Here is a 27,553-nt window from a genome sequence, read left to right on the forward strand (position 1 = left end):
CCTTACTTTAAAAAATGACTGACAATTGCCATTTTTTGGCTGAATATTGCTGAATTTTGATGTTCACATAAAAGGGATTCAGATGGCCCACATTACAATGGAGTCCTAGGGAGATGGAAAAAGATTGCCCTGTACCACTTAAATTACTGTGAAGGAAGTAATAGCAGAAAATCCAATGTCCAATAACTTACTTCATGGTATATCCCATCTGAACGAGCTTTATCAACTTTTTTCATGGTTTCTTTGGAAAACTGAATGACCTCTTTCACCACTTCTTGAGATGGCTGTGAAAAATAAGGGGAACCTATTAACATGTGCTTCCTAATTTTTCTTGTCAAAGAGCATCATAAAATAAATCCAATTTTCTTTTTATTATCAAGATAATATCTTGGAACAAACCTTGTGAGATTCACTTTAGCTCATTTATTCTATTGGAACAGATTCAAAGAATGGTAATGAAGATGAACAGGGTATTAAGAAGATTGAAGGAGGAAGATATGTTGAGTTTTGAGAAAAGACACCAAGAGATTTTAATGGCATGCTTCAAACAAATGAAAGGATGCCACAGCGGGAAACTAACATTTCCTCTCTTTTTCCAGAGGATAGAAGAAAATAATAAAAATAAGTTATGGGAAGGCAGAACCATTTGAATATTAGAAAAAACATCCAAAATGTAGCACAGTACCACCAATTACTTAGAAAAATTGTAGCCTTTTTTTACTGGGTACATTAAAGTGCAGATTAAACTGTCCAATTTAATGTTTTCATCTAGATTAAATAAAAAATTACATTAAATCCTGAGCAGAGAATTGGATTTATTGTTCAAAATGGTCCTTCTTACACTATGAAAAGTCAGACAGCTGAAATAAAATCAGCATTAGTAGGTACTATGCTTATTCCATCATCTTTATGGACTATAGATTTCTCCAGTTTTCTATGATCTCAATGCAGCTAGTTCGGTGCGGCCAGCTGGGGGCATCCTTCTCGCCACCACCGAATCCCTTCTGCCAATTCACTGCCACCATTTCTTCACAAGACATCTTAACACCTGAAATTTCCTGTAGGTATAACTCGCTCAGTGCTGGATGGAGAATGAGTGTCAGTGTCAGAGGGGAGTGGCAATGGGCGAGACAAGAGCCGTGTAGGTGGGCAAGTAAGCAGGGTGTCAGAGGGTGTCAGTGGTAGATTGGCTGTGCCCCAAAAGCAGAACAGACTGTTCAGCTACAGTAGAGGATGGGGCAGAGGGCAGGCAGGTAGCAGCATGTGGGGGCTTCCCATTTTAACCCCCTCACTGTTGTGGTTGCTTCTGCACTTTGGCTCTGGCCTGAACAAGCAGTTTGGCTGCGGCGACAAGCAGGGCAAGTGTTTCTAAAGCAATGCTGCCATGGCTTTCCAAGTTTTGTCTATTAAAGTGCCGCCATTCTGCAATTTTTTTTAAAGCACCATGCCTCTTTAAACATTTTCTTTTAGAATGCCGCTGCAGCGCCAGCAAAAAAAACCTTGCAAACTGGCAGCAGCGCTTAAAACAAAAACTTGCAGAACTGCGGTGCTATGAAAGAAAACAAACTGGCAGAGTGGCAGAAGTCCTGCCCATCACCCCACCTATTGCCACAGCCAGGCTGAAGCAAAGGCACAGAGACAACGGTGGTGATGAGTGGGTCAAAATGGGAAGCGGTCCACCTGGTGCCACTGCCACCACCGCCCAACTTCTGATATCCTGTTCGCTTGCTTCCCATCTGGCGCAGCCCATGGTATGGAGATAATGGTGTGGGAGCTAGCAGCATCAAGTGGTATCATTCCATTCTCTGGGATGGTTCTGTATGTTGTCAAAATAGCAATATGTTTTCAGTGTCCAACAGCAATTTGCCTTATAGTGATAAATCTAGACAAAACACCACATGCAAATTGCTACTTGCAAAAAAAGAAATCCTTGAAAATCCATATTTGCAAATTAGTGCCAATCAATTTGTCAAGTCAAGCACTACAAAGCTGGCAAATTAAGTAAGCAAAACTACATGAATTTCAAGAAGGTATCTCTAATGCTAGTCTGAGTAGAAACAGCATTTTGAAAAGTGTAAAAGTATATTCTTAGCCAGACTTACGGTGAGTAATTAAAGATGGTAAATTCATTTGGTGTTTAAGATTTAAGACTAGATAGCAGGAGACTGTGAATTCTACTCCTGTTTCAGGCAAGAAGCCAATTGGGTGACTTTGAGTCAGGGACTTGTCCAGACAATCACACGAGTCTCTGAAATATTTTCTTTCCATGGTTCTCATACCTTGTCCATATTGACTCTTCTCCACCTAAACTGCACTCCTTCACTTCTTTACCATAGTTTCCCACAGGGAGCCCAATACTTGGAAAGTTTTAATGAAGCTGACTAATAGTGATATACAGTTAAATAATTATCTTTGATGATGATGTTTCATGTTATAGTGAGAGCCAAAATCTGAGCATTTTAAGAAACATCTGGCAATTTATTTCTGGACAAATAAGAAATTCAGTAAGTTAGCAGTGAAGATATAGATATATAGAAGATATTGGCTGCTTCATACTCAACCACAGGCAGAGGAAAGCAGAGTCCTTGTATTTGTTGAAAATCAAGGACACTAAAGATTTTTCAGCAAAATGAAAATAGAACATATACTGCACAATTAAACTTACTTCATTATACTGATTTTCTCCCATACATTCAACTATCTGTATATTCACTTTCCTTAAATTTCCTTGGTGCCCCAACAGATAGGTGAACCAACAGGCTGCAGCTGGCCTTCTGGATCAACTGATACTACCCCATACTCTATCTGCTAATCTTCTGCAACATAGAGACATTTATCTATAGGTAAATCAACCTGTTAAATAATTAAGTGGGGGTAGATACATTCTGTTTCACCAAAGATTGGTGAACTTGCAGAACTTCCAGAATGGCAAAAAACAAAACAAAACAAAACTGCATCTTAGTATTTCTTTGTAAGGTTCCTTACTAAAACAAGATATATAATACTGATCACAATAATTAATTTGTCAGGTTTGTGTGCCAACTTTATCCTCACACCAAAAAATTTGTAAACTAAGTTGGGATGGGAGACAGTAATAAGCCTGAAGTAATTCATCAAGCTTCCATAGCTGAAGGCATATTTGAATCCAAATCTTTCTGTTTCCAATTCAATACTTATCCATCTATATTCCTGGAAATATTTTGAAATTTGTCAAAGTCATACCTTTTCATCTCCCTCTTTTAAAGCCAACATCAGGTCATCTTTGGTTCCTTTCTGGCAATGCTCACAGGTACAGTCAAAATAATACTGTTTTTTCAGTTGCTGCTTTCTGTCTTCACTGACATTGAGAAAGTCTATATAGGAAACAGTCAGCTCTTCTCCTACAGAGATCTTACTCAATACACGTAGCTCTACCCTAGTTTTAAATAAGGCAAGAGGCATTAGATCAATTGCAATAATTATCTGATTCTATAGTTAAGAGTCTTACGAAAAAAACTCTTTAAGGATGTATCTTTCCAAGCAAAGACAGGGATTATTTTATGGAATTTTTGTCTTCTGAACTAAATTTTGAGCAAGGGTGAACAAAATTCTGTAATAAGAAAAGATCAAATTAATGCCTACATAATTTATGGAAATCAAAACCATTTTAATTCTCTTTTATTTTGCATAATTTATTGCGGAGCATTATTCTCCATATTTGGAATTTTTGCCAGCCCTTATTAAACATTGATAGAACAAAGTGGCCTTGTTTTCTGACTAAAGAGAAAATCTCATTTAACAACCTCTATAATTTCAGCATGCAGTGTTCAGTTTTGAACAAGTTCTAAAAAATTCAAAAGTCATATACATAGTGTTCACTGTTCTTTAATTAATATTAAAAATTTTAAACAATTGCATTTTTAGAAAATTAGAGTCTATAGTGTAACCAGAGTATAATTTTAAAAGCATCATTATGAAATTCTGGATAAGTGTCTTCTCATTTTATTTTGTCATACAAATTACCTTTTAATTGACATTTTCCTTCTTACTTTCAGCACACTCAATCAATATTCCACTTTGTAGCTGCTATTGAAAATTACATATACTGTAATTACTGCTTCACACAGCCACAGTTAACCTATAGATAACCTTAAATAAATGAGTCAGCCAGAATGCATGCTAAAGGGATGGACCTATGTGCACTTATTTGTGAAGTTGAGGAAGAGGGTCACCTGCAGATACTTTCCATCTATTATTGTTGCCACCAGCAGACAGCTATTAGGTGGCATCATCCAGATATTTGGGTAGAGTAGATTTTCTTAGTTTTAGAATTTGAACCTGAGGGATTCAGCATAGTCTCTAGATTAGGAATATCAAACTGGAGGCCTGCAGGCCAGATGTGTCACACACTGGCCACACCCACCACAGCTCAGCAAATGGGAAAAAAGTCACAAAACATCATTTGACGGCAAGGTGACGTGGTGAGTTTGACACCCGTGGTCTAGACCAACTGAATCATATCTGAAATCATGTACATGAAGTGCATTGGTTAGAAATAGAGCTATTATGATAAATAAGCAAAAGCAGACTTGCATACACATGTACAAATACATTAACCATGCCATTCCTAAACATTCAGCTTTAGAGCACATGAATATGTTCTTGCCATGCACCCTCATCACTCCTACTTTCTTCTCTTCTGATAGTAGTGTCAATACTATGCCTTAGTAGTGCCTTACAACGAAGGCAATTAAATTATGTCTATCCAAATATAAAAAGCAATGTTTCCAAATTTGTAATATAAATAATTAGTTTCTCTCACATTCTCAATCTTTCTCTTGTTATTCTTCCTTAAAAAATTGGTATGGTCTACAAAAACCTCACATACTATAGTTTATTTGGTTCTTTCCAGTTTCATTTTCAACGCTAGCTCAGAAGCATTGAGAAATATGTGGTGATTACCTTTAAGTTGCTCTTTATCAGATCAGAGTAACACATATGTTAGCACATGAGTTTAACTACAACTTCCCAATACAAGTTTTCACTTTTTTTTAGAAAGAATGTTTCTTTAGGTGCCATATTAACTACTATTACACTCACACACATACAGGGACAATCACACTTTCTTACATCAGCTATGAAGATACTTGGTTTCAAAATGTGCAGCAACTTCCACTAAGGGCTTTATTTATAATCGAAGGAATGGATTTCTATAATTTACACCACAGATATACAAATAACTCCCTTTTTATTTAAAAGATTCTTTTGAGTATTCATGGAATGTACACAGAATAAATATCCAAGGATTGTACAAAAATTTGCCAAGAATGCTCAAAAAACATTTAAAGGTTTTCAGAGGCCCAGTGGTCTTCTTTTCTCCTGCCAGCCTTCCTGAAATCAAAAACTTGTCATAGGGTGGGAAATGGGATGGAAGGGATGGAATGCCCAATCCTTCCCTCCAGCTGAAATTAGTTGTAATCAACCCAACCAAAATTAGAGAACGGGATATCAGGCAAATCAGTCATCTGCAAATAAGATGAAAGATTGATAGGATTTATTACCACCAATACAGGCTCTCATGCTGTCACTGCTGTGGAAAGGAAAGAGGGAAAAAGAAGGTAGTACTAATGTTAAGAAGGATGGGCAAGTTGATCTGATAAGACCAGAGGAGACAATCACAATTAATATTACAGTTGTTGTTATTGTTGTTGTTATTATTATACACTACAAAATGCAGGAAATATTAAATTAAGGTCTGGCTTTAGAGGAACTTAGTTTAGGGATTACAGAAAGTGGAATTATGCATCAACAGACATTTCCAAAATTGGGTTATTACTGTCTGTGATTCGTCTATACTGATGCAGGATGATAGAGAAGTAGTGAGAGAAGGGAGTATATTATGCTTTTAAGAATAACCCACCTCATCTGGGTGTGGAACATTGATCTTACAGCCTCATGACTGGAAAAAAAAAACAGACACCTGCAGTTTTACAAAGGTAGAAACACTGGAAAAGCAGTCTGAGCCCAGATATTTAGTAGATTGAATGCTTGGAGGCAGCTATACATTGACATGCATGTACCAAGGACAACATTAAAGGTGCATCTGAAATTATAAGATAGAAGCTTAAGACCATACAATTTACAAAGACTAGACAATTTCCCCTCTCACACAGGCTTTGGCTTTAGCATAGGAATACTTGTATTTCACCACAATTGATTGACGGACTGACTGACTAGTTTTTTTTACAGTGGGGGAACTCGAGTTGAAGGTAATCACAAGCTTGGATTTTTTTATTTTTTAATCTCCTGGCTCGCTCGGGCTCTTTCCTCCCCATCCAAGAGAAGTTTAGTTTTATGAATAAGAATTTGATGAAACTAAGCTCCAAGGTTTAATAGAACCTTCTCTTGGCATAGGTAGGTCTTACTTAGCAAATCAGCTTCAGCATTATAGCATTAGTAGCAGCAAGCAGAACTCTTTTTGTAGTCTACTCACTATAATTAAAAAAATATACCACATGTACAACCTTACTGAGTTCACTACAATTATAATACAAAGTATCAGTATAAAAAGTAGTGCCAAAAACAATAAAATGTTTCATCTATAATTTACACCACAGATATACAAATAACTTCCTTTTTAAAAGATTATTTTGAGTATGTTTTGTCTTTAGCTTAACTATCTGATTTTAGGTTTCCTTCTAACACATAATGTATGCTTTATCCAGGCTTTCTAATAGCGTTCATAACCACTAAATGTTACTAGAAAGGATGGATGATAGATATTGGACCAGAATGACTTACGGTACTTTACTTTTATATTTTGATCCATCCCAAAACCTTACAATGGGGGTTATTTTCAGGCAACTAAGATTAAACATTACACGTAAGTTTCATTTATTCTTATTCTCCTTTTGACAGGATACAAGTGACAAGTAGTAACATAATCTAAAAGGCAGTCTCTGCTGCTGAACCAGAGAAAAATGGATCTTTTCACTCAGTAGTTTATTTGTATTGCTGGGAAAGATTTCCAACTGGGCTTTCTCTCCTAGTATCAGTCAATCCATCTCTAAATCTGTATGAGATTTTTTTCCCATAGTAGTAGCAGAAGGCATAGCTAGCTAGGTATGAGCCTTTCCTTGCTGCTTTCTTTAAGTCCTCTTGTGAATTGACCTATTTCATACAGCCCTGATCAAAAAGGAATGGCAAAATGTTGGCTTTAACTAGAGCAGTTGCAATGCAATGCAAATGCCCCTCAATCAAATAGCCAGGGAAACAGTCCCCAGCAATAGAAAAAGAACTGCTAGAGCATAACACAAGTTTTTTAACAGCATCCTGGCTTTAGTTTTGGACACTTCAATTCCCTCCTTGTCCAAAGTTCTATTCAGGCATGTTCAGAAATAATATCCCATCCAATGAAGTATGACAAATACATTGTTAGGTAAGCTCCCTGTTGGGAGAGCGAGTCCTAACATACATCACCCTCTCCCACCATGGCAGAGAGGCTCTACAGGATCCTTTTCCCATTCAAGGTAGATGGCACAGAATTACGGAGGGAGTCAAAGCCACCAGTGATATTAAAAATACTAGACTGACATTCTGAAATTCTGACTCACATTATAGTCTGGTCTTTCTGCACTGTGGTGGTATTTGTTTTTAATCAGCTTCCAAGGACTGCAGAGACATGTAATAATGCATTGAGATCACCCAAGTAGTAGTTCCTGGGAGAGCCTTGGAAGTAGGCAGGTGTTGTGGCAGGTTTTAATAAAGTAAATGTCTTAAGCCTACTAAAGTTTAACATATCTATTTATTTTCTAATTTCTAAAAAAAAAAGATGTCAGAAGTTTTTCCCTGAATGCTGGTGTTTTGCTACTGAATACTCATGTGTGATTTAGGAATTAGAAACAAGGATCTGAGAGCCATAGAAAAAACTATGAATTGTGAGCTGCTCATCCCTGAGCAATAGCAACATTAATTTAAGTTTCGATTCTTATTCAGAATTTACACACTTCTCCTGCTATTGACTGTTTTATGAGGGAGTACAGCAACATTCCACAGGGATCACATTTGGTCTTCCAATTATTATTCTCTGATCTTTTGAAGTAGATTTCTTACAATTATTGCAATCAAAGAGATAATATCAATGGAACATATTTTAAGGGAGTATATAGCTGTCACTATCCTTTCTCTAAGAAAATGACTGGGTGCTTGTCTTTTCATGCAGACCTGTTTGATTGAATAACATTGTTTGATAGTGCAGATTTAAGAAAGAATGATTCTGTCTATTTTTAGAAATATCATTATGACCCTTACTGACTTCCATCAACAGATTGATCAGAATTTCATTACTCAGTAATGCTAGGAATTTATTCAATGAAAGAAAAAACATAGTAGTTAAAGTATTACCCCAGTCAACCATTTTCTTAACTTATTTTTCTAGGTTCAATATTGTTCCTTGTTCTTGACAATACACCTTGGGTACAAGCCATTGAACCATTTAGTGACATAGTCTTTACTGAATAATTTTCAGCTTGCTAAGAACATTGTAAAAGCTTCCTGCATTCCTATTTATTGAAATGAGATTTCTGCAAGATAATGTTTCAATGGGTTCCCCATTTTTCTAGATGTGTTCAGCAGTGGTCATATTATATATTTTCTGGAAATGGAGGTCAATGCATTAGAGTTAAGCTATCTTTCCTCTGAAAAGCAGATTGTTTTCTGAAAGACTTAGTTTTAATCTCTGAACAGAAAAGAGTGTTGCAGAGAAGAATACTTACTTGCCATTGTTAAAGATGACAGTGCAATTGGGCCAACAATCATGATTCACCAAGCAAAGATTGGGGAAAATGCCCACGCCAACTGCCTGAAGTCCTCTTTGGTCACTCAGTGTGAAACCATTGCAATTGATCTGCACCCACAAAAAGAAAAAGAAAAAATAAGATGGATCAGGGGGAAAAAATTAGATGAGAGACAGCCAGTTTTTGTACGTATACTATTTCTCAGACAGAATTTGGGAACTGAAATATAAATTGATGCACAGTTCAACTCATTCCATTAACATCTATATTAAAATCATTACAAGTTACCAGCCAAGTTATAGAGTATATATAAATCCCCAAAACATGTACAGCAATAATCTCTCCCTCTTTCTTTTTCCTTAACATTCTTACTACATTTCTTCCTTAATTTTCCTAATTCATGAAATCCTGCAATAGACACATACACGGTCAGGATTTGGTCATATGGTTGTAACTTCTATCTTGCCCCCTTTTTTGACAAATTAGCTATCTAGGGAGAGTATGACTGATTATCTTCCAATCTACAAAAGTTTGTGAAGGATTCAAATGTGTTTTATCAAGGGCTGCCCCCCACCGCCTACACACCTATTGGTTGGAGGTGGGGTGAAACAACATCATTTTGGCTAAGTAGTCCCAAAGGTGCTTTTACAGGAGGCCACTGTATTTTCTTGTTTTTTTTCTTTGAATTCACTTCTCATCCAAGAAGCTTCTTCAGTTCTGACAGGATAAGAAAAAAAATAAAAAAAGTGTAGTTGACTCCTGAAAAAGCACCTTTGGGACAACCATGACCTGGATGACTGAGAATCTCTACAGACCTTTGGGCTAAGTAGTTTAAGAACTTAGCGTAGATGCTGATCAGTCAGTAGATTCCTGATATGTAATTCTAAATACCTCAGATATACCCCATAATCCTCCAGCATTTCATCTTTAGACAGTTAATTACCATCTTCCTTCTGTAAATGATGCCTACATTGGTGTGTCAGAGGACCAAGAGCTCCATTAAATAACCAAATAGTAAGGAAAAGGGCTAGGAGGAAAAAAATCACTATTCCGCATGCGTGCAAAACACGCATTCAGATTGCACGCACACGAAGCGCACCCCTGAGTGAACCGGCAGTAAAAGAATCCGGAACCCTCCCCTGAGCCACAGGTATTCTGGGGAGCAATAAGAAACATAATATGAATATAATTGACTGCATTCACACAATATCCCCATTATTCAGGTAGTCCTCTACTTGCAACCATAACTGAGACTGGCAATTACAGTTGAAACTTGGGGTGGTTATAAAGCGGGCCATCAGGTGAGCAGAGTCGATTTTGGCTTTCATAATTTTTGAACACAATGATTATAAATGTGGTTGTTAAGTGAATACCACAGTTGTTGGTAAAATCATTGTTTGTTATGGAGCTTTTCTTCCAAAAACAGAAATAAAACACTGGTTCCAGGAAAAAAACTTATAATCATTCAAACTGTTGTGGTCACATGACCCTGGGCATTGCCAACCACTATAAATGCAGGTTGGTTTCAGGATGCATTTGCTTTAGTTGTCCAAGTTCCCTCTCACAATTCAACAATATATACATACCACACCCAATATGTGGGAGATGTATTGCATGCCAAACTGTTTGCTCTCAGGTGGCCAGAACTCCAGAAAACTCTCCAGATCCATCCTCAGCTCCTTCTTTTCCTCCTCCCCAAAATGTTCTACATGGTTTTGCAGACTGTCAATGGAAACCAGACACCCCTCTGTAAGGCTCCCTCCTTCTCTTTCAATTCTCCACAGGATTCTGGCAGCCAATCTAGTTGGAGAAGAATATATTTCAGTGTATAAGTATATGAAACCTTGTTTTTTCCCTTTTGTTCAAGATTCTGGAAGTCTGCTTTGAAAGCCCCTGCAGTCTTCTAGGCAAGATTTTACAAAATTGGTTTGCTATAGCCTCCTTTCTAGGACTGAGAAAAAGTGACCGGTCCAAGGTCTAAGCTGGCTTTGTGCCTCAGGCAGGATTAAAATTCATGGGCTTCTGGTTTCTAACCTGGTGCCTTCATCTACATACCAAACTGTCTGTCACAAACTAAACAATGAATTGCAAAATGTGGTTATTTTTCTTAATATTTTGGGAAATGGAAATGTGATACCCTCAGCATAGGTAGACGGTAATCAAAATTAAACAGGTCATTCTTGCATACACCAAGACTCTTAGGGCAGCTGAGAGGATTCTGGCTTATGTCTCAGAATCAGTAATGGTGTCCTCTTTTCTTCACTACTGGTTCCGTAGTGGGAGCACGCATCTGAGCATGTGCATGTCTGGGCACATGCAGAATCTTTTGTGCATGCACAGAAGGTCTGTGATGATGACTGGGTGTGTCGGTGGAGCCTTGCGCTTCTGTCACTACCAATTTACCTGAACCGGTGTGAACTGGCAGGTACTTGAGAGACCGCCTGCTGCCAATTACCTCCCATAGACCCGTTAGATCGCACAGGGTCGGCCTCCTCCGGGTTCCGTCTACCAGCCAATGCCATCTGGCTACCACCCAGGGGAGGGCTTCTCTGTAGCAGCTCCGGCCCTTTGGAATGAACTCCCCGTGGAGATTCGGACCCTCACCTCTCTCCAGGCCTTCTGGAAAGCCGTTAAAACCTGGCTTGCCGGCAGGCCTGGGGTTGATGAGTTCCCCTCCCCTCTCGACTTGTATGGCTGTATGACTCTTGTGTATTTTAATTATATGTATTGTGTTTGTATCCCCTTTTCCCCTTTTGAGTTGTTCGCCGCCCTGAGTCCCTCCCGGAGAAGGGCAGCATACAAATAAACTAAATCTTAAATCTTAAATACCACTTCTGCTCAGAATGCTTGGAATAATTTACATAATCAAGTAGACTCTTCTTTCTAAGCTGAGATTCATCTTAGGGTACCCCGAAATAATCAGCAACATCTTTTTCTGTTGGTCAGATAAATGTATAGGTTTTTTTGCTCTTTTAAGAAGCAACATCCATTTGGGCTATGTACAGATTTTTTTTTTTAAAAAAATAACCCCTTCTTCTTTAAAGAGACATGGGAAAGAATTCAAAGATTAGGAATTATGCAAGAACTTTGAACAGTAAGTTATTCTGTCTGGCTAACTATCCAGTAGTTATCAGTATCATTCAGTTCTCTTGCACATGTCTAACTTGGAGCTACCAAATTATGGGCTGCATCAGCCATCCTGGACAGCAAATATAAAGAGATATCACTGGTTGAAAGGTTATATCTTTGCAAAGAAGAAAATCCTTCTTTGCTGCTCTTTTTACAGAGACATTTAAACAAAATGTATCTTCCATTCTGGCATCATTCATCTTCAGTGGCTATTTAAAGAAATGGATGGTAGTCCCAGCATAGGTAGCTAGATTCTGCACAACAGCGCTAATGTTTTGTCAGAACCTGATAAATAATCCATTATAGGTATTTTACACAATTAATGCATTAAATCTTTTTGTATTATTATTTGGCTGCATTTTAGTAACTAATGACTTTATAGGCCTTCACAATTTAAGGACTAATATTATATTATAGCTTAGTTCATGTTCTTGTTTACATGCAATTGACAGATAAGATGCCGAATAATGATTTTAACATAATTTTTGTTATTTGTTACTATTTTTTAACTAGATGCTCCTTGAGTATTTTTAATTCTACTGGTCTCTATAATAAACATTTGAGTTGAGATATGATCTGTAAAAAATCTGGATGACCATCAGAGAGCAAGAAATAAATTGAACCTTAGTTTTTCTACAAATGTACTCACAGTTGGAAGCCTTTCAGGAGAACTAACTAACTCTCTAGCTAGAAGCATAGTTTCCATTGAAGTTCACAATGCCTTCCTGTCTCATATATCACAATGGTGTATTTTTATCCAGCTCCTATAAATAGGATGTCTGATAAGTGTGGAGTTCCATACCAGTAGTAGTTAAAATTGAGAGACTGCGCAAATAGCCATTTCAAACATTCTCTCAAGCTGTCTTCCTTTAATAGAATATTAACATACTCATATAACATTTGGAGTGCCTACCTGTCTTTTTTAAAATAACTTTCTCAGTTTTTGTGATGAGCAATGTAAAAGACAGAGATATCCCCCAAATAATTTGCTTTGAATACTGACTAACCAATCACCTAATGAGCAACTGCCACAAAACTTAGAATCAAATCCAACAAGCATTATACAGGTGGCCCTTGTTATTTGTGGTGATTCTGTTGTAGTGTGAAAACATGGAAATAAAAAAGGCAAGTCAATGGACACTGGAGCCTATGGTTGCTCCAGACTTTTTTCAAGTGCTCCCCTTTTTTTCTCCTATTGAAATCATAGATATCCTATATTTTCTCCCCCTTCTCCTTACCTAATCCTAATAGATCCTACTCAGTCCGTGAGGGGTCCTGGGTGCTCTCTGAACTTGGTTGTTTTCTTGCAGACATTTCATTACCCAAACTAGATAAAATAATCAGTACTAGTGCTGATGAAGTTACCTAATTTGGGTAATGAAATGTCTGCAAGAAAACAACAAAGGTCAGGGAGCACCAAGGATCCCTCATTTCAATCCTGAACTACAAATATTCTCCTTTATTGGTTCAATAAGAGTGGCTAGTTAACTGCAGAAACTGATAAATTTCTTGGTAATGGAAGAAGCTACCTTGATCCTACTATTTGGTTCATAATGACCTCTCTGCTCTTCATGGTTTTTCCAAATCTCAACAGAGGGCCTTCTTGATCATGCTGCAGATATCAGTGATATTTGTGTCCCCTAGATCTATATAGCTCACAGTAACAACTATGAGGTGTTTGGGATAGTGCTCTGTCTTCTGAATCCTGCAGCCACAATACTGATGTTTTCTTCCATTCTCCAAAAGCAGTGCTAGCTGCAATCACCAGTATTCTGAGGAGGGACTTCAGAGGACAAAGAACTATAAGCCATAAGCATCATGTGGATAGAAGTAACATCCAATCAATCACATATAAATCTCTCTCAATTTCATCTTCCAGAAGACCTTTTCCTGATCCTTCCAATTTCTGAATGTTGCTGGACTAGAAAAAAAAGCCCTTTGGAATATTTAGGTCCACTACCTATAAAAATCCCACCCATCAATCATTGAAATTATCTCAATTTTTGCAAATATTTATGGTTTCAGAAGGAGAGAAGATACATATACAACTGTGTATGTGCTAGTCATTCCCCACTCTAGGGAACAGTGCTCATCTCCATTTCCAAGCCGAAGAGCCAGCGCTGTCTGATGACAATTCTGTGGTCATGTGGCCAGCATGACTCAATGCCAAAGGCGCATGGAACGCTGTTACCTTCCCACCAAGATGGTCCCTATTTTTCTACTTGCATTTTTGAATGCTTTCGAACTGCTAGGCTGGCAGAAGCTGGCGGAAGTATCAGGAGCTCACTTTGTTACACGGCGCTAGGGATTCAAACCACTGAACTGCTGACCTTCTGATCGACAAGCTCACTGTGTTAGCCACTGAGCCACCATGTCCCTGGATAAAAGCATAGGTTTCATCATTTCATCACCATCATTTGGACCATAATATTCTAGAGAAATTAGTCTTCTTTGTGAGCACTCTAATGAGTGAAAATGTGAGGGAAAATTGCAGATAAGCAATCACTACAACTAGAAAAATATTAAAACTCTATCTTCCATTTTAATAGGCAAATCTCCCTCCTTTGTGTGATCCATTTCATGTACAGAGAAAAAATAAGCAAATTAGAATAAAACATTCAAGAGAATAAATTTTTGCCATATAGACTTTCCTTCCAAGGGAAAGGGATTAAAAAATGCCCTGCATTTCAGCTTGCTTGAACCTTGAACAAAGCTGTCTTTTAAGCCATAGAGTATTTCATTACAAACTCATTAGTTCTATCTCTCAGTACTGATCCTTTCACCTGATGTTTTCATTTGGAGCTGTCCCACGCTTTTTGATTGCAGAACATTCACTCTTGTGGTTCAGCCAGGCATCCTTCTGGCAGGTGCGATCACAGTAGTGGGCAAACTTGCATTGGCCACAACGATGGAGTTTCTCATGCCTCTTGAAGCAAGTGTGGCAGACAAGGTGAGTGAGGCTAAAAGGAGGAAAACAATGCTTTAATCATCACTTGGAAATTGCAATTCAATTCTTAATAAGATATGCTCCCAGATTTTCTAATGTCTTTTTTTGAAGATTATATACATAGTCTACACACACACATATACACTATATATAGTGTATACACACACACATACACCATACATTACACACACAGCGTACATTACACGCACACACATTTCCTCTGTTTCATTTATTCCCTACCTCTCTCAAGATTTCAAGGCAGTCGCCTCTAATTTTATTCTCCTTATTTTAAAAAAGGCAAAATTGTTTACAACTGTGAGCAGGAGAACTGTGAATCAGTTGGGCTGAAACACAATAACTAGCCCAAAGTCACCCATTGTTGAGTGCAGACGTGAACCTCGGTAAACCTAATCTTAGTGTGAAATCACACCAACCTCACTGACAAAATATTTGCTTTGGGCAGAGAGGTCCTATCAAAGATAATTTTAAAATTAAAATTATCAACAAATGCAGCCTTGGACTACATTGGCTTTTTAGGCAGCTGTTGACTCATACTTACCACTAGGACACCTAGATCCTTCTCACAATTACTACTGTTGTGACAGATACCATCTATTCTATTCTTATGCATTTGATTTTCCTGCCTATGTGCAGAAACTTACTTTTGGCACCACTGAACTGCATCTTATTGGATAAGGCCCAATGCTGTTAAGATCCTTTTGAATCTTGAGTCTTATCTTCCAAAATGTTAGCAATTACCCCAGCTATTATCATCTGCAAATTTGATGATTGTTAGGAATATAATCTAACGGTTGGGTTGGCAATATATAAATCATGTAATAGCAATAGCAATAGCAGTAGACTTATATACCACTTCATAGGGCTTTCAGCCCTCTCTAAGCGGTTTACAGAGAGTCAGCATATTGCCCCCAACAATCTGGGTCCTCATTTTACCCACCTCGGAAGGATGGAAGGCTGAGTCAACCCTGAGCCGGTGAGATTTGAACCGCTGAACTGCTGATCTAGCAGTAGCCTGCAGTGCTGCATTTAACCACTGCGCCACCTTGGCTCTATACCTGTTTCTTTAAATCATACTGTAAAATATGATTGGTTGCTGTTTCCTCAATCGGCCATAAGAGGGAGCCAGAATGACTGTTAGCTCTCTGTTTGTTATGCTGGACTGATCTGATCTGATTTGGAAGCTGGCTGTTAGAAAGTGTTGTGAGCTATTGTAAGTTTTGCAACTGCTAGCAAACTTTGTGTTTGTATGATTATGGACTATGTTATTTGGATTATCCCTTAACTGAAAGACATTGATGACTGATTGTCTTATCCGTGTATGACTTGGATTGTTTGATGGACTCTGATACCTCTATTTCCACAAAAGTAAAAGCCTATTTAAACTGCAGTGTCTCTGTATGCTGGTTTGTGTGTTTTCCAACACAACTCTCACAATGCTTCTCTGGACGTACTCGCTCTCCCAATGGGGAGCTTACCTAACAATGATTTCCTCTTCTATTCCCACATCTGTCATTTATGAAGATCTTGAAAAATACAGAGGCCAAGATCAAACATTGAGGTAATCCATTGCATGTTTCCCTCTATGTAGATGTAGTTCCAAGTATTCCCTCCAAGTAATCCACAGCATTTGTTAAAAAAGGCAATAACATTTGTCTGGCATGATCTGTTTTTAACAAACCCATGCTACCTTCTACAAATCACCTTGTTTGTTTCTAGATGCTCACAAATTCCCCATTTGATTTTCCCAGCTAGTGATGTCAAGCTGATTGGCTTCTAATTTCCTGGATCCATTATTTCCCCCTTTTTGTAAATTGCTGTCATATCAACTCTTTTTCAGTACTTTGGAATTTCCCATGTGCTACCTGAGCTTTGAAGGATTACATTCAGTGGCTCCGAGATTACATCTCCCAGATCCTTCAAAACCCTAGGATGTAAATCATCTGCCCCAGTTGATCTGTACTCATCGAGAGTGGATAGGTATCCTCTTACTATTTTTTTAAACCTATTTTGACTTCTTTATTGACTTGCTGTATCTCCCTCTAATAGATTAGGCAGTTTCTCCCTTTTGCATAAAAAACAGATGTAAAAGACAGGCATGGCTCCACAAATGCCCAGCTGTGAGACTCTTTTTCTTAGGTTGGGCTCAAGGCATCATGTGGAATTGCTGCTGCTCTACCAGCCTCCCTGCTGCATGGCAGCTTCCCTACCCAGGCTCCTGGACCTCACCGCAGGGCTGGCAGTGGAATTCCCCTGGCTTATAGTTCTGGGGGACTTTTATCTGCCATCCCTGGGGTGGATTCAGAGGTAGCTCGAGATTTCATGGAAATCATGACTTCTATGGCTTGTCCCAGGTTATTCAGGGGCCAACTAGGAATAGTGGTCACACACCCAATTTGGTGTTCTTGTCAGAGCAGTGCCTATGTGGCTTGGAATTGGTGGACTTGTCCTTCGTCTCCCATCATGGTCAGATCACATTTTGGTGGCAACGCGTTTCTCAAGAGCTGTACCCCGCACAGGATGGCAGGACTTATTATATTGGTCCATTCCTGGCGACTACTGGACCCAAATAGGTTCCAGAAGGAACTGGGGGTTATAACTGCAGATCTGCTATGCAGCCTAGCCAAGCTATTAGTCACTGTTTGGAACAGAAAGGTGACTGCGGTTTTAGATAGGATTGCACCAATGTGACCTCTCCTCACCCATAGACTTCTCTGTCCTCCATGGTATACAGAGGAACTGAGAGGGATGAAATAGATGAAGAGACATTTAGAGTGCCACTGGCAGAAGACAGGATAAACTTGATCAAACATGGGTAAGAGCTGCTATTAAGGCCTACCTCATGGCAATTTGTGCGGCGAAGTGTAAATACTTCTCCACACTAATTGCATTTGCAGATAATCAACCAGCAATTCTCTTTAAGGTAAACCATCTCCTTCTGGGGAAGGAGGAGACTGAGATCCACCTGAAGGGATGTGCTGAGGAATTTCTGGATTTTCTGGAAGATAAAATCGCTCAACCATGCTCAGTTAGATGTTGGTGTGGTTGCTGGTCTGGTGGAGCCCCTGAGTCAGGTTCTTGTCCTGTTATCTGGGAACAGTTTGACCCTGTTTCTCTTGAGGAAGTGGACAGGATCCTAGGAAGTATGTGTCCAAGCATCTGTGTTTGACCCATGTCTCTCCTGGCTGGTGAAAGCTTCCCAGGAGGTGACAGGTAGGTGGTCTCTTGCTGTGATTAATGCTTCTCTACAGGAGAGGGTAGTTCCCCAGCACTTTAGGAGCCTGTGGTCCACTTTCTTTCTCAAGAAACCATTGCTGGATTCTACCCTTTTGGATAGATAATTTTTGACCATTCTTCAATCTTCCCTTTTTGGAGAAGGTGGTTGAAAAGTTGGTTGCATGGCTGAAATGGATTATCTGGGCCCCTAGTTGCCAGGATTCTGGCCTGGATATGGGACAGAAATGGCATTGGTCATGCTTTTTGATAATCTCTGGCGGGAGCAGGATGGGGGTACTGAATCCATCCTTGCTTACTTGACTTCTTAGTGATTTTCAATACCATCAACCATGGTATCCTTCTGGAGTGGCTTTGGGGGTTCGGAGTATCCTGGTTCACTTTCTTAAGTGATGCCATAACTTCCCTCTCACAGTGCCTGGAGGGTGTTGGGACAGGATGGGGAGCAATGGGTTGAAACTGAAACCTGTCCACATATTCACTGCAGCTAGGATTGCTTTCACACAAAACTGGGGGAAAAATCAATACTCCCGCAGATGAAACAATAATTAGAAAAGTACTCGAATGTGCACAGATGGACAAAATGACAATAGAACTAAAAGAAAGAGAAGAATCGGATTTCTATAAAATATGGAATAGTATTTATAAGTGGCTAGAAAACAGAAGCCAAAACAGAAAATATAGAACGTAAATATATGGTGATATAAATAATTAATATTATTATAAGTGTCAGTACTACTGTTGTTATATTATAGGACAAGGTAAAAGCAATAGGAAGGCAATGCAGAAGGGAGAACTATAAAGGCTAAGCTTGAAAGCTGATACAGAAGGCTGTATAATTACTTTACATTGTTATGTATGTTTTGTGTTTTGTTTTTTCTTGTGTTTTTCTTTCTGTTTTTAAAGATTAAAACATTCAATAAAAACTATTTAAAAAAAAGAAACTGAAACCTGGCAAAACCGAGTGGCTCTGGATTTGTAGTTCTTTGGCCCATGGAGAATTGCCACCTTTTAGCTTGGATTGGGTGACAAAAAGATCCTGTGTGTGTAAATCTGGGGATTCTCCTGTACTCGCGACTCCTGCTCAATTCCTTTGGGCGAGTGTGGCTTGTGCCCTTTCCTGGACCAACAATCCCTTCTCACAGTCACTCATGCCCTAATCACCTCTTGTCTTGACAATTGCAATGCTCTCTACATGGGGCTGCCCCTGAAAAGCATCAGGGAGCTCCAATTGATGCAAACTGCAAGGCCTCACACACTTTTGTGCAGACCTCACTGTGCACTTGCATCACCTCTTCTGGGGAAGTTGATTGGTTGCCGATTTGTTTCCAGGTACAATTCAAAGTACTGGTTGTCAACTTTAAAGCCTTTAAAGGTGGAATCATCTCTTGCCAGTCACATCTACTCAACCCAGTAGAGTGGAAAGGCAAGGAATGCAGGTCCCATCTCCTAAGGAGATATATCTGGTGGGACCCAGAAGAAGGGCCTTCTCCATGGTGGCTTCTTCCCTCTGGAACAGCATCCCTCTGAAAATTGGACTGGCCCCCACTAACACTCTTTGAAAGGCCCTGAAGACATAGTGGGAAACCCAGAGTGGGACAGAGCTCATTAAATGGCTGGTATGAATATGTGTTGTTGCCGGAGAGGGGTTGAGAGGTTATTATTTTAAATTTTAGCTTTTTTATTTCTTTTATATTGTGCTTATGAGTCACCATGTGTATATAGGCAGAATATAAATTATCTAAATAAATAAATAAACAAATAAATAAAATAAATGAATAAAGTTGTTGTTCCCCCTTCCTTGACTTTCTTATTGTTTCTTACATATGGAAAGAAACTTTTTAAAATGGCTATTGGCATTAAAGGTAAAGGTTCCCCTCGCACATATGTGCTAGTCATTCCCAAATCTAGGGGGCGGTGCTCATCTCAGTTTCAAAGCCCAAGAGCCAGTGCTGTCTGAAGACGTCTCCGTGGTCATGTGGCCAGCATGACTAAATGCTGAAGGCTCACGGAACACTGTTACCTTCCAACCAAAGGTGGTCCCTATTTTTCTACTTGCATTTTTACATGCTTTCAAACTGCTAGGTTGGCAGAAGCTGGGACAAGTAAAGGGAGCTTACTCTGTTACGCGGTGCTAGGGATTCGAACTGCCAAACTGCCGACCTGGAGGTGGTTAATAGATTGAGATGAGTCCACCTCTACCCCATGTGCCCCTTTTTTGCATTCTTTATTAATTTTAGGTAAATATTTGATGTTTATTATTTTATTATTTAATGTTTTATCTTATGTATGTTTTATAAAATATATAAGCCACCTGGAGTTGCCTCTTTATGAGATGGGCAGTATATAAATGTAATAAATCAATAAATCAAGCCTCTTCCCTTTCAGAATAGATATGGATAGATAGATGGTACAGGATTGGTTAGTTTGATCCAAATTACCTTTAAGCTTGTATCTTTTGCTGTGTAAAAGTTGAGATGCTACTGTCATGATCTTATTTTGTGGTGAACTAATCTCCAGCCCACTTTCTGAAAGTCTGTTGTGGCAGCCTTAGACTCAGAATCAAATTTAAAAAAAAAGCCACCTCATAGAATTGCTTCTGATAAGCACAATAGTGAGATTCCCACAGCATTCCTAGTGCAGATATAGTTGTCTCACTCATCAATCTCTAATGGTCCATTTCATGGGTGTTCTGCCATCTCTTCTTGAACTTGATTATCTCTCTTAACAGTTCTCTGTAGAAATCCAGCACATTTAATGAAATGAAGAACATGTACAGAAAAATAAAAGGCACTTTCTCCATGCTTTCTTCCTATGCTTAAAATATGATAAGGTCATTGAGTTAAGACAAAGCCAAGCCTGATGACAACAGAAGTGTGAGACTGTCAGTTTTAAAATGGCTTTTCCAGTTGCTCTGAAGAAACCACACAAACCAGGCGGAAACCTTATGGCATGCGCTATGCAAGGCTGACATCAGTCTGAAGTACCTGACTGGTTTCTATCAACTGTCAAGTTAGTGCAGTGAAAGGATGCTGTAGACTTTGTTCTCCTTATTAGGAAACAAGGAGACAGAAGTCTGGTTAAAAACAATTATAGCTCCTTTGTGTTCAAAATAGGGGGGGGGGACTTTGATTTTAAGTTTCAATGATTAGACTAGATTAGATCATATTGTTATTGAAATGGCTTGTATTTACTAGAAATATAAAGCAAAAAGTTGAGGCTGTATTCACTCTGTAGTGAAAAGAGTGAGAAGTCATTATTTTTCTTCCTCTCTCTTTTTACCATAAACTCTTTCCCCTTTGCTTCTGATCTCTATTTCCATTTGTATGTTATAGTGCAATAAACTCTAATAAAAAACACTTATAGCTCAATCAATCTGTCATAGGGATGTGAGGAAGCCATGAAGGATGGTAAGTAGCAACATTTCCCAGGAAATAAATCCCATTGGGCTCATAGAAACTGCAAATGTATCTTACCTGAGGATAAATCCAATTGAAATCATTGGGTGGCTAAAGTCCTGTGATAAAGAAACTATATCCTTTTTGAGCCCTATGGTTTTACAGTACATATCAGGACATAGTAAAAATCATCTGGTCCTTAGTAGTTCTTAAAAGTAGGTAAATTTAATCTCAGATGAACAACAACACATATTATAGAATGTCATCATTTATTTTACAAAAAGAAAACCAAGTTGTATTTATTTACTTTTAAAAACTGCTAATGACCAGATGATTTTTAATATGTCCTAATATGTAAAACTATAGAACTCAAAGAGGGTGTACTACAGTAGATCCTCGGGTCACAAACGCTTCTGACCATGACCAAATTGGGTGCTGACCAAAAATTTTGCAATTTTTTTGCATCTGGTCAAGAACAAATACTCAAGTGGTGATCAAACATAGCCGCTGCAATTTTTTTCTGTCATGGCGATTTCCCCATCCGTGCCATTTTTTTAATGCGCATGCGCAGTCAGTCTTGCTTCCGGTCACAACCAAATCAGGTTGCAACCAAAGTCATGGAACAGTCGTGACCGGAGGTTCTACTGTATCTTTTTTTTACATGAGTTTATATGAGATGTGGTGGCACAGTGGTTAGAATGCAGTATTGCAAACAAACTCTCCCTACAGCCAGGAGTTTGAGCCTTCCATCCTTCTGAAGTTAGTAAAATGGGGGCCCAGATTGTTGGTGGCAATATGCTGACATTCCTAACCTGCCCAGAGTGCTATAAAGAACTATGGGTGGTATATAAGTGTAAGTGCTATTGCGATTGGTAAGTGTTGTGTATAGATTACTAAAAGAAAAATATGAATAATGCAAATATGAGCAAGCTGTTCCTCCAAGCTTCAGCCTATTCATTGTACGCTTTGCATGAGACATCAACAAAATATTTTCAGTAATTATATCCTCCAATGTAATCTGAAAGGTAATCAGTCTATTAAACAATGATTTACATTTAAATAGTTTAGTTTGTTCTAAAAATTTAAGATCATAATATTCTGCAGGGCCAAAATGAGAAAATATGGTAAATTAAGTAAAAGAAATCCCAAGCTTGCTCTAGACTATTGCAATATTCTGGGTCCTATAGCGACCAACCAATCACTAGGGACCACCTTTGGTGGGAAGGTAACGGCGTTCCTTGGGTCTTCGGCATTTAGTCATGCTGGCCACATGACCACGGAGAAGTCTTCAGACACCGCTGGCTCTTTGGATTTGAAATGGAGATGAGCACTGCCCCCTAGAGTCAGGAACGACTAGTGCATATGTGCAAGGGGAACTTTTACTTTTATCTTTAATGACAAGGAAGTAGGGAAGTAAAGATCTCATTTTTTTCTCACCATTCATTGCTGGGCCAGAATAATATTACTGAAGACTGTCTTTATAGCATTTCGGTGATGGCTGGGTAATACGAAACAGATGCTGTAATATAAAAGGGCCTAATACTTCAAATGATGGAGGGAATGGTGAGGGTGACCTTGCTTTTCCTTCTACTTGTTAAATTCATACACATATTAGGCTGACACTTTTTTCTGTCATATACATAAACATGACTGTGGTTCTTGCACAGGAACATTGTTAATCTTCACTATATTATTTCAATGTTCATAAATGCATTACCCAAAGGATCACATTGACCCACAAACAATATAGCTAATCTGAGATAGAATTTGCTTTTGAGAACTGAAATATGATACAGGGGGAGGGGCGAATATTGAATTCCACCAACCATCTAAGAGTATACTGGACTAATTTCTGCAATTTATTGTTCTCCAGCTGTGTCAACATAAGAGAAACAGTGTTTTCACAACTCTTGAATGCTGTTATTGGAAGCTCTGGGACTGGATCCCCAATATATCAGGAAATACAAAATTTATAACATTTGTCTTCTCCAATTGGAAAAAGCTGCTATGACTGCATGTATTTTTCTCAATGAAAAAACTACAGATCTCCAGAAAATTAATGTTATACAATAGTAATGACTTTCATTCAACAATATTCTAGCAACTGCAGTTTCAAAGTTATTTATAAAGATTATTACCATATATACATTGTAATCAGGCCTTCAAGGTTCAGGGTCCAGGTATGTCTGCAATTGATGCAGCAGCCTAGCCTTGGGTCCTGGAGAACTTCCAAGTTGTAAACATTTTTTTTTCAGATGGGAGATATCCCCCTTCAGAACAATCATTTAACAAGCCAAGTTATTTCTGAATAGACACAAATCCATTCCTGCTGATTTTCAAGCATAGCTTCTTTTTGCCCTAATCTACAAACACTAAATTTCTACATACTATTTTACAAGACTTAAGATATCCATTTTGTCAATTAAACTCTTCTCTGTTGCCCTCCTCAAAACAGTAATACTAGAATTCTGGTATTCTTTCCAGTCAAGCATTTGGTGGCATGCCTTCTGCAGTTCCTCTAAAGTCTCTAGACTAAATAATTATGGTATCTCACAAAAAAGATGAGTTTAGTAATTCCATTGATTAATTGCTCTGTCAGAAAATTTATCCTTATAGGATAGATCTCTCTTTGACAAGGTTCCACCCATTACTTTTTGTCCTGCCCTTAGTGCCCATAGAACAAATCAAATTCTTCTTCTTTGTGATAGCCCCTCAAGTACTGGAAGACAGCTACTATGCCCCCCCCCAAATCCTTCTCTCCAATAGGATAGACACACTTAGCAACCTCAACTGTTCATTGTACGATTTAGTCTGCAGACCCTCTGTCATTTTTATTGCTGTTTTCTGCACCCTTTTGAAGTCTCAACAACTTTTTTCTATTGTGATGACCAGAACTGGATGTAGTATTTTAGGTGTGGTCTCACCAGTGCAGTGTAAAGCAGTACTATCACTTCTCATTGTCTTGACTCTATCCCTCACTGCATTCCTTCACTGGGCTCTATGTTTGAAGAAAATGTTCCAATGAACATCCAAAGGTTTCATGTCTGGGGAAAATAGCAACATTGGATAGTGATGATGGTGGACAAAGCTAGCTTACCTACAAGCAGTTATTCCAAAGCTGAGGAATTCCCTCCCAGCCAAAGGGGAAAGGCTCAAAGAGATTTGGGAGGGTGAACTAAAGAGACAAAATAGCATGTCTAAATATAGCACCAGGGCTCAAGGACAGCACTGATAAAGCCTCTATTACTATTCACACTTGGAGAAAAAGGGGTTAAAGAAAAACTTACTGCTTTACTAAATAGTGTGCTGAGTTGATGGTAAAGCCAGTGTTGTTGGTCCTACATCACTTTTCCAATTTAGCATATGTTCCCTATGAAAAATCAATCACCTCTTTTAGATATTGTTAGTAAGAAGATACAATATAGGTATACAAGGAGTGGCATCCCCATTCCTGCTTCAGGGAGACATGGCTTGTCCAACACTGGCCACATCCAAAAGCAGGTAAGGCAAGGCTAGTATTTTCCCCCAGAGTGTGATTATGGAGGGCTCCAGGACCTACAGAAATCTGTGAACAAAGTAATCTAGCTTAACAGGCTTTCCTATTTCATAAACCCATATTCACATGGATTATAAAACAGGGGAACCAAAAGAGGTACAGTCCTACAACTAAGGCATTTTCCACCCACATTGCCTTTGCATTCTTGATAAATGAAGAAATCACAGTCATCAGTAATTCTGGGAATTCCACCTGAGATCTTCTGCAAATCTAAATTTATATTCTGATTTTTTTTTTTAAAGGCCAGGAATTTTAACCATCCTTTAAATTGTAGAGAAGAAGGGATCTGGAGGGAAGCCAATAGGGAAATATTCTGTGATATCTTATTTTCATCATTTTGTATTAATAACAAAATGATTATTGAGTAATAGTTATTATCAATGAAACTGCCAGTATGAGCTTCTGGATATACCAGACTGCACGATCACAGTTAATGATTGATAATATCTAATACATGTACTCATATAGCACTATTAAATGTTCTTCTACATATACCATGAGCATATTAGGCTGATGTTGCATAGTTGTGGAAAATGGTTGTGGAGTATCTGAGTCCAAAAGGTAGTGATTCTTTAAAGGCACATTACAGCTTTCATCAAGGTAGAGATGAAAAGAGGAATCTTCTATCTCATCACTGTTACAGAAAATTAACTCTGTCAGAAAAGTCTCTTAACTCCTATTTTCTCATCTGTGAGTTGGACAAAGAGTCTTAACTGTGAGTCTTAACTTTCTACCTGATTAGGAGATAATGACATCTCTCTTGTATCATCTCCCACTTGCATTCCCCACTTGCTTCCTAACAATGCACACATTAATTTTTCCTGCTTACCTGTCAAATACCACTGCAGCATAGGCTCGCTCTGCAAAAATTACATCTCCAGCCCAAAATTCTTTTGTTGCTTTCAGCCCCCTGCCTTTGCCTTCTTGATTGAACACTTCAACTGTTTCCATGCCTCCTCTTTCTATATCAGGACATCTAAGCTTTGTTACACAGGAAGGTTCCCAATGACTCAGATTTTGTATCACTCCTACTCTTTAAAGACTTCCCAACTTTCAGAGAACCAATCCTATAAATGGGCAGTCTTAGGACCTCCCAAATAGTACCCTTCCTCCATAAGGAACAGGAAAATCCTTTTTAAAGTTCATCAAATGCCTTTGCAGAGAGGAAAGAAAGGTTGGCAACACATTATCAAGGTTGTCTTCATGAAACCATGAGTAAAATTCTATTACTCTTTGAAAAAAAATTGATCATGAATAGTTACAAAAGTACTGTCTCCTATTGGGAACTTAATGTGTGTTCTGGAAAGTATTTTTAGAAACCAGATGCTTCTGCCTGTCAGAGATCAACAGCTGAGAATCTGTTAAGTGGAATGAGTGCTATGCAGTGTCTATTAACATTTAATACTATGTACTCTCCTTTAAAAAAATAAACAATGATGCATTTGTTTTATATGCAATCAGAGCTATGCTAGGTGAAATTGAAGACTAGGGGCCCCAAATATTCTATGATAGACAAAGCAGTTGATGATAGGTCCCTATCTAAGAAATGTGTAAAAGTACAGCATACAGAAGCCAGAAAACCTTGCAGGAATCATTTTCCAAAAAGGTAGGTAACTGCTTAACCCTTAGGAGAAACATTTTAAAAATGTTACTTATGTTGTATTAAATACTACACTACACTAAATGTAATACTATTCTCTACTAAAGATAAATAACACTGTGTGCTGAACCTCTGTACTGAATGAAGTCAAATTTAATCACACTATAATATGAATTCCATTGCCTGGGAATATAAATTAAAGTTACTGTTGGCACATGTATTGTAAATATTTTTTACACCAAATAATAAAGAGAGGATGGGAATAATAAAAGTCTTAACAATGTCTTAATAAAAATCTTATTCTTGTAATTCCTGTTATTTTGATTATTTCACTGGGCATTTTTGCAATTATAAGAACTAGAATGTTTCATTAATTTATGCAATGACTTTAGAATTCAAACTCTGACATATAACATCCCAGACTTAAATGTCAATTTAAAAAAGGCAAAAAAATATGTCTGTTCTGACCCAGACTTCCTTAATAAGCAAGAAGTGGAGTCTTGGTCACAGCAAAACCTCTTTTATTTACATGACTGTGAATTCCTTTCATTCACAATCAGCAAGGCTCCAAACAGTCTTTCAGATGGTTGTTCATCAAATATGAACCTTATCTCATTTGGCGAACTGCCAAATAACTAGTTCCAAACCAGAGATAGGTTGCTCCCAGTTTAGCCCGGTTTGGCCGAATCGGCAGTGGAATTGTGGCCTGGGTCGCAGAACCGGCAGCAACCCAGGCTCATCATGCTCCTGAACTGGTTCCCCAATCTCTTATGCCATGGCCGGCATATTTCTGGGCATGCACAGAACAATATTTAGTCAATTGACATGCGCCAGCAATGTGTGACCAGCGCACGTGTGAGCACAATGAACTGGTACTGACCAATATAGGAACCCACC

At 38.4% G+C, this 27,553-nt stretch overlaps 1 protein-coding gene across 3 annotated transcripts in view; it reads right to left on the reverse strand.

Annotated features, from left to right (window-relative positions):
- The window catches only part of SMYD1 (SET and MYND domain containing 1), a 35,050-nt gene extending 8,971 nt beyond the window's left edge, over nt 1-26,079 (reverse strand). Inside the window, exons 1-7 of one of the 3 annotated variants that reach the window (XR_015696414.1) lie at nt 25,886-26,078; nt 14,687-14,863; nt 10,361-10,574; nt 8,754-8,884; nt 5,900-5,938; nt 3,223-3,415; nt 192-284 (exon numbers count right to left, since the gene is read on the reverse strand). Coding sequence is in view for 2 of the 3 variants with exons in the window: in XM_014068024.2 (XP_013923499.2) it covers nt 192-284; nt 3,223-3,415; nt 5,900-5,938; nt 8,754-8,884; nt 10,361-10,574; nt 14,687-14,863; nt 25,886-26,007 (969 nt within the window). In the remaining variant the exon portion in view is untranslated. Of the gene's footprint in view, nt 1-191; nt 285-3,222; nt 3,416-5,899; nt 5,939-8,753; nt 8,885-10,360; nt 10,575-14,686; nt 14,864-25,885 lie in introns of all 3 variants that reach the window. The other 2 variants (XM_014068024.2, XM_087713335.1) reach the window with 2 other exon arrangements.
- Nucleotides 26,080-27,553: the final 1,474 nt, after the last annotated feature.

This window comes from Thamnophis sirtalis, unplaced genomic scaffold, assembly GCF_051295495.1.
Source record: "Thamnophis sirtalis isolate CommonGarterSnake01/CBP01778 unplaced genomic scaffold, rThaSir2_p1.2 scaffold_4, whole genome shotgun sequence".
Classification (NCBI taxonomy): domain Eukaryota; kingdom Metazoa; phylum Chordata; class Lepidosauria; order Squamata; family Natricidae; genus Thamnophis; species Thamnophis sirtalis.